This window comes from Nannospalax galili, unplaced genomic scaffold (genome assembly GCF_000622305.1).
Source record: "Nannospalax galili isolate Female #2095 unplaced genomic scaffold, S.galili_v1.0 scaffold553, whole genome shotgun sequence".
NCBI classification, from domain to species: Eukaryota; Metazoa; Chordata; class Mammalia; order Rodentia; family Spalacidae; genus Nannospalax; species Nannospalax galili.
The window spans coordinates 2197984-2205292 of NW_008336313.1; the positions used below are offsets into that span (position 1 = coordinate 2197984).

Consider the following 7309-nt stretch of genomic DNA (forward strand, 5'->3'; position numbering starts at 1 on the left):
TAGACAAAAAAAAAAAAAGGGGGTTATTTAAATGGGACAGGGGACAGATGGTTATACAAGGAATCTTGGGGATAAAGGGAAAGAAGGAGCTCAAGAGAGGTGGGACCACAGGAGAAGGGTATTATCAAGGGAGAAATGGGGAAAATGGGGGGCACTTTAAATGGGGAAACCATGGCAGAAGGGTTAGACAGTGAGAGAGATAAATAATGCCTAGCTAGTTTTAAAAAAACAGAGGAAGCCAGGCGTGGTGGTGCGCCTTTAATCCCAGCACTCGGGAGGCAGAGGCAGGTGGATCTCTGTGAGTTCAAGGCCAGCCTGGACTACATAGTGAGTTCCAAGACAGCTGGGGCTACAGGGAGACCCTGTCTCAAATAGACCAAAAAAACAAAACAAAACAAAACAAAAAACCAGAGGTAACTATATTAGTCCAACAACCTACTGACAAATTATATATACATTATCTCTACATGAGTCCATGTTTATAGTTAAAGGCTACATAACAAGAAACAGTGTCAGACAGGAGATACCTTCCTTTGAGTTGTTGGTTAGAGTGGTCCAAGAGACTCCCCAAATTACTCAGGCTATTGCCACAGCCCTTGATGGTCTCCCAGAACTTGAAGGTAAGACTCTGCTGCCGAAGGCAGGACATATGTTGAACACTGGATTTGGAGAAACAGAGCTGCAACTAACCTAGAAGCCACTTCCCCTGAAGGTGAGCTCTCATAGCTTTGGAGAACGCTATGAAAGTGCCAAGGGAAACACATCAGTGGATGATCCGGTACCAGCTTCAAGACCAAATAACCACATCAATGGCCAGCACAGTGTATGGCATTGGTGCAGTAGTGGCACTTTTATCTTGGGGGCAATCAACAGCTACCTAATTTGACTAAAAGCCCACTCAAAGGGAGGAAACTCAAGTGTAGTACTGTAACATAATCTAATACACATGGCTGTAGTGGTCATAGATCTTAAAGAAAACCCCCAAACTCTCACATTGCTAGACTAATGTGATTTCTTACTATGTGCAAAATATGTATCCTTATACTTACAAATATCCCAGACACCCGTCCTCAAAAAAGCTCATTTTGCAGCAGTCAGAGACTAATACCAAGTACCACAAATGGTCACACGTGGATATTGTCTATGAATTGCCCAGGCCTAAGGGACACATCTGCAATGCACCCTCTATACCTAAGGCTCATGGAACATAGAACAGTGATAATGAAGAGGACACTAATGAATCTCTCAGTTCTCAATAATGAAACTTCTCATGCAGCAGAGTGCCAGGAACACAAAAGGTCACAAATAGCCAAAGTGTAGAGACCAAGAGTCTGCTGAATGATGGTCCTTGGACAGGACCCCTTTATTAAACTTCACCCACCCAAGACTCAGGGACTATCTTGGAAGAGGGGGTGGAAAGATTGTAACAGCTCTGGAGGATGTGCATAACCATATGGAAAGAGTCCTACAAGCTCCTGGGAGCCTGCTCATATGATTCGATGGCAGTGGTGTCAGCATAACTCAGGCAGACAAAAACCTAGCATAGAACTGGGAAAATGAACAGCAGACCTCAATCTTATCTAAAGGAATGTTGGCAACTGATTGCTGCTAGATGAAGAAGAACGGATCTTCCCGAAACAAGGGACTCTAGATAGGCTGACTAGACTCGGCAGATGGACTTGCACTGGGGAACAGCTGGGGCCACTGACAACACAGTGGACAAGTAACAGGGATGACAGAGTATATGGGCAGCTGTGGGAGGATGCCAGTGGGGATGGGAGAATAAACATGATTAAGATTGTTTCAGATGTTCTGTATGAAAAACACAAAATATTCAATAAAAAAGATGCCTCCATGTGATAGTCACTAAGCTTCAGAATTTTTCTACCAGTTGATGATTCATATCATGAAGGAGTGAGGGAACTTTTCCTATACCACCTGAATCAAGGTTTGAAAGCACAAGCTAGAGCTATAAGATGACACAACAAGTAAGGGTACTCACTAATCCCCGAGCTCAGTCCATAAAACACATGTGGTAGAAAGAGAGAATCAGCTCCCAAAAGCTGTCCCTTGACTATAACACACAAGCCATGGTACATGGTTTCACCCCCAATAAAGAAATGTAAACAAAACAAAACAAAAACTGAAATAGTTCTTTAAGCTTGATCAAGCTCTGGTTTTATATGACTTTCTAATTTGGTTTGGAAGCAATGAAAGTTACAAGAGTGATGTTAGTTGAGTCTTTGAAGGAGGACACTTGAAAAACCATGGGTGACATTATAGCAGATTCTTACTTGTAAGATGAATTTAAGTGAACTAATATTTTTTAAATATTTTATTATTTTTATTTTATGTGTATGAGTGTATTGCCTGCATGTATGTAATTGCACCTGTATTATGCAATGCCCGCAGAAGACAGAAGAGGGTGTCAGATTCCCTGGAACTAGAGTTACAAATAGTTGTTAGTTGCCATGTGGGTGCTGGGAACTGAACCCAGGCCCTCTGTCAGTGAACTATTATTTTAAAGTAATTTAAAAAGAGCCTGTAGCTGCCTTAGTGGTACAGGCCTGTAATCCCAGCTACTTGGGTGGCTGAGACAGGAGGACAGAGTTTAAGGTCTACTTGTGGTGCAGGGTGAAGTCAAGGCCAACCTAGGCAATTTAGTGATTCTGTCTCAAAAGAAAGGCTGAAAGGTGTATCTCCGTGGTAGAGTGCTCACTTAGCATGCAAGAGGCCGTGGATTAAATCACCAGTTCCCCCAAAGGGAGGGGGGTAGAGGGAGAGGGAGAGAGAGGGAGAGAGAGAGAGAGAGAGAGAGAGAGAGAGAGAGAGAGAGAGAGAGAGCGCTAATTACTATAGCACCTCTGACAAGTGGGATTGCTATTCCTTTATATAGTTTAGATTGTGTTTATACTCTATAAACTCCCAGGCCTGAACATGGAGTTGTAAGGCAGTGGAAGTGGATGTTATAGCAGTCTGGGAATAAAAGGATTCTAGTTTCAAACCAGGCATGGTAGTGAACACCTTTAATTCCAGCACTTGGGCGGCAAAGGCAGGTGAATCTCTGTGAAATTGAGGCCAGCCTGGTCTACATAGTGAGTTCCAGGCTAGCTGTGACCCTGTCTCAAAAACAAACAGACCAAACAACAACAACAACAAAACCCTCTGGTTTCACGAGTCTGATTATTTCAGTCAGTCTGTTTTGCAAAGCACACTAGCTCTGCCTTCCACCAGGGGGCATTAACCCGGGCTGTCCTTCAGGTCTTCAGCCCTGTGCTTTGTGTGAAGTGATTGACCTCAGGTCATTCGTTTTATGTCCTTACCAGTAAGGGTCAAAATGGAAAGCACGAAAATATTAAAATAGATTAATCTCTTTAGGAAAGCAAATGCATGTAGCAAGAGCCTTAGTGCTCCCAAGAATTTATTATCCTTTGACTCATTAACTATGCTGTTTAGAACTGGAGAGTTATTATACAGCAGGGAAAAAAAAAAAAAAGGAAACCAATTGAAAATGCCCAATAATTTAAGAATGACTAACTGATCCAAATTACAAGAATATGAACAGACTGAAAATGTAGCACAAATTTTGTATTAAGTAATGTACTGTACATGCATATATCATTTCAAAGTATATAAACTATGTAGCTTTATAATATCGAGAAGAATTTAAAAGACCTGTAAGAGCAGCTGGGCTGCAGTACAGGTGATTTTTTTTTTTTTTTTGTGGAGGGAAGGGTAGTTTTCAAAATATAAAATATGCTCCCAGGATCATGTACAAGCCTTCCCTCATATTTTAAACAAAGCTCCCAAAGACCAATGCAATGTTGTGCTTACCCATTCTTATATTCCTAGGAAATGTTTTTTCCTCCTGCTGAACATTTGCTCAATAGCTGAAGGCACTAGACATCTGGGTACTTACTCTTTAGTACGCCAATGAGCTCCTCCTCGTGGGAACTCATGACTTGGGGGTGTCACATCCCCCATTTTCTTCAGTGCATGAAACACTCCATCTTTAGCAAAGTCCGACATCATCACAGACTCTAGGAAAAAAGAATTTTGCAAAACAGCAGAAGAAAAAATCCGAGGGACTGGAGAGATGGCTCAGTGGTTAAGAACACTGCTCTTGCAGAAAACCCAGGTTCGATTCCTAGCACCCCATAACTCCAGCTCCAGGGGACTCTGATGCCCTCTTCTGACCTCCATGGGTATTGCAAGACACGGATACATGCAGGCAATTCTCTCTCTCTCTCAATAATAAAATACTTAAAAATATCTGAAAATCTTTTTGTTTCTGTAGCTGAGCTTGTCTTTCCATCCCTTTTGAATGGGGAATGAGGTTTCCAAAGGAGCAGCACATGGTATGTTGTTATTTGTGTCAGAACAATTAGAAATAGGATAATCATGAAAATCTTTACTTACACAGTAGTATGCCCAATTCACACAAGCAGATAATAATTGTAGAAAAACTCTTAACTGATAAAGAGGGAGAAAGTTATTGAGAAATGACAATATAATCATGAAAATCTTTACTTATGCAGTAGTATGCCCAATTCACACAAGCAGAAGTAGAAAAACTCTTAACTGATAAAGAGGGAGAAAGTTATTGAGAAATGACAGTCATGTGTAGGAGAGAGATGCTATCGCACCCCCAAAACCAATGTTTCAATTGCCATTCCATGGCTAATCTTGATAAAAATTTGTTAATATTTGCTGTTGTGGCTGTTACTTTCAAAACTAAAATTAGGGTCTCGGAATATAGTTCTTTGACACTGTGCTTGTCTACCTTGCTCAAGTGCTGAGTTCCTGCTCAGCATGACAAAAGTACCCAAATGTGATTATTAAATCACATGACAAAAGTACCCCAATGTGATTATTAAATCAACAAACTATTTTCACTGAAGATATGATTATTAAATCAAACTATTTTCACTGAATAACTCCCTTCCCTGAGCAACAGTGATTTACTTTGTAAATGGCAAACAGGACAGAATTTATTTATTTATTGTTTATTTGTTTGTTTGAAGTAGTCTGGGCTTTGTAGCCCATAGCGGCCTTCAACTTGAGGTGATTCCTACCTTCTGCCTCCCAAGATCACAGGTGAGCACCGTGGAGTGTGGCCAGCCTGAACTTTTTTGTTTTGTTTTGGTTTTTGACATGGGATCTCACTATGTAGCCCTGACTACCCTGGAACTGGCTGTACAGACCAGGCTGTGTGGGTTAGGGTGTTTTTTTTTTTAACTCCTCACAAAGAAACTGGGGCTAGACAGTAAAACAGAAATAGAATCCAGAGTGCTGGCCAATGGGCTGGAGGGTGAGTAGGAAGAGCAGACAGGTGCTTGTCCTCCAACTTAACAATGTGAGGGGCAGGCCACCACAGGCAGGCCTGGCAGAGAAACAGTATGCGGGAGAGGGAGGCAGTATAGTGCCAGGGTGTGTGCTTGGGTTAAGTAGAAGACAAACAAGGGAGATGGAGCTGGGGAAGCAGAGATCTACAGAGAGCTGAGTCCTGTTTCTCATTTGTTCTGTCTGGCAATCTGTGGTAAATCCTCAGCTCCATCCTTCAATTTAAAACCTCAGTTAAATAAAACAAATGATCTTAGCTAGCCCGATGACACAGTCTTTAATCCCAACACTCGGGAGACAGGCAAGAGGATCTCTGCGTGGTAAATCCTCAGCTCCATCCTTCAATTTAAAACCTCAGTTAAATGAAACAAATGATCTTAGCTAGCATGATGACACAGTCTTTAATCCCAACACTCGGGAGACAGGCAAGAGGATCTCTGAGAGTTCGACGTCAGCCTGGTCTACATAGTGAGTTCCAGGACACCTGGGGTTACAGGGAGACCCTGTCTCAAAAAGAACAAAAAACAAACAAACAAACCAAACAAACAAACAAACAAACAAAACAAAACCTACCCACCGACACCACACACACACACACAGAGACACACAGACACACACACACGCACACACACACACACACAAAGGTCTTAACTCATAGAACCTGTGAGATCAATCATGTAAACCTAAGACAGTCTCAAAAGGAATTCGATGAGCCTTAACCAACACAGCTGCAGCTGTGTGTTGGTTGGTTCTCCCCAACATCAAAAACGAAGTCAGGGCACCTTCCTACACATGCACACTAATGGAGAACGCACTGAACGTACTCCCTGGAACGTACTCCCTGGCTTGGTTACGTTGTGGTTGTGACCCTCCTCCTGCGCTCTCCTAGAGTATCATGGCAAGAAATGCCTTAAAAAAGAGCGCGGGTTCACTATAGTTTAGGGAACGTACTCCCTGGCTTGGTTACGTTGTGGTTGGGACCCTCCTCCTGCGCTCTCCTAGAGGATCATGGCAAGAAATGCCTTAAAAAAGAGCGCGGGTTCACTATAGTTTAGGGAAAAGAGGTCACCTTACTCCATGAATATGCCACCCAGCCCATAAATACTCATAAATCTTCCTTAAATTCCACAACACAGAACCCACCACCTTGCTCCCACCCTTTCCGCGGCCCGTCTTTCTTTGCTTTCTTTTGTTCACTAAACCTCTGCTTAAACTGTGACTAAATTCTTTCCTCCCAGAAGAACACAGAACGCCCCTTCTAAACATGAGGGTGCCTCCCATGTGTGCGTGTGCGTGTGCCAGTTTCTAAGAGTTGGCTGGCTCCTGCTTGCTTGCAGGCAAGCCTTCCCTAGAGGCACCAGATGGACCCCGGAGGTCCCCAGGAGTGCAGCTGGCCACCGAGGGGCCGGGGCAAGCGGTGCCTAGGTTCGCCAAGGTGACTATGCCGACCAGGTCGGAGTTGAGCACCACGGGCGAACCGGGGGTCAGAAGCTAGGATCCATTTCCAGTTCCAAAACTTAGGACCACCTTTTCTGGGTTTCTGGAGGGAAGGAGGACTGGGGCAGCGGGGCGCCGAGATCGCCTTTTTTCCACATAGGCCGCTCCCTCCCCAGCTCCTTCCCTGGATCCTTGGGCTTCAAGACCGTGGGAGCCAGGGAACGTACCTGTTTCTGGCGGAGTGGCTGGCGGATCTGTCCTGGGCCACCCCGACCTGGGGCTGGTCCTCCCGGCGCTGCGGACGCCCGGCCCCTGCCTCCCGACTCCCTCCGCCGCCCGGCCGTGCACCCCACCTCCCCGCTCCCAGGCTGTCTCCAGGGCGACCTCCTCAAACATCGCCCTGCCACCCAGTGGACTCGAGGGCGGTGGGCCTTTGAACCGCTCTAGGAGGCTAGGCACCCCAGGGTCAGGGTCCCTGGGAGCGTCCCCCAGCCTGGCCGCCTTCTGGGTTGCATTTATCTACCTGTGA

The 7309-nt window shown here is 44.6% G+C and overlaps 1 protein-coding gene across 1 annotated transcript in view; it reads right to left on the minus strand.

The window, feature by feature from the left end:
- The window catches only part of Tctex1d1 (Tctex1 domain containing 1), a 28796-nt gene extending 21719 nt beyond the window's left edge, over positions 1–7077 (minus strand). Inside the window, exons 1-2 of the mRNA XM_008831038.1 lie at positions 7008–7077; positions 3920–4040 (exon numbers count right to left, since the gene is read on the minus strand). Coding sequence (XP_008829260.1) covers positions 3920–4032 — 113 coding nt within the window. The 5' untranslated portion in view covers positions 4033–4040; positions 7008–7077. The remainder of the gene's footprint in view (positions 1–3919; positions 4041–7007) is intronic.
- Positions 7078–7309: the final 232 nt, after the last annotated feature.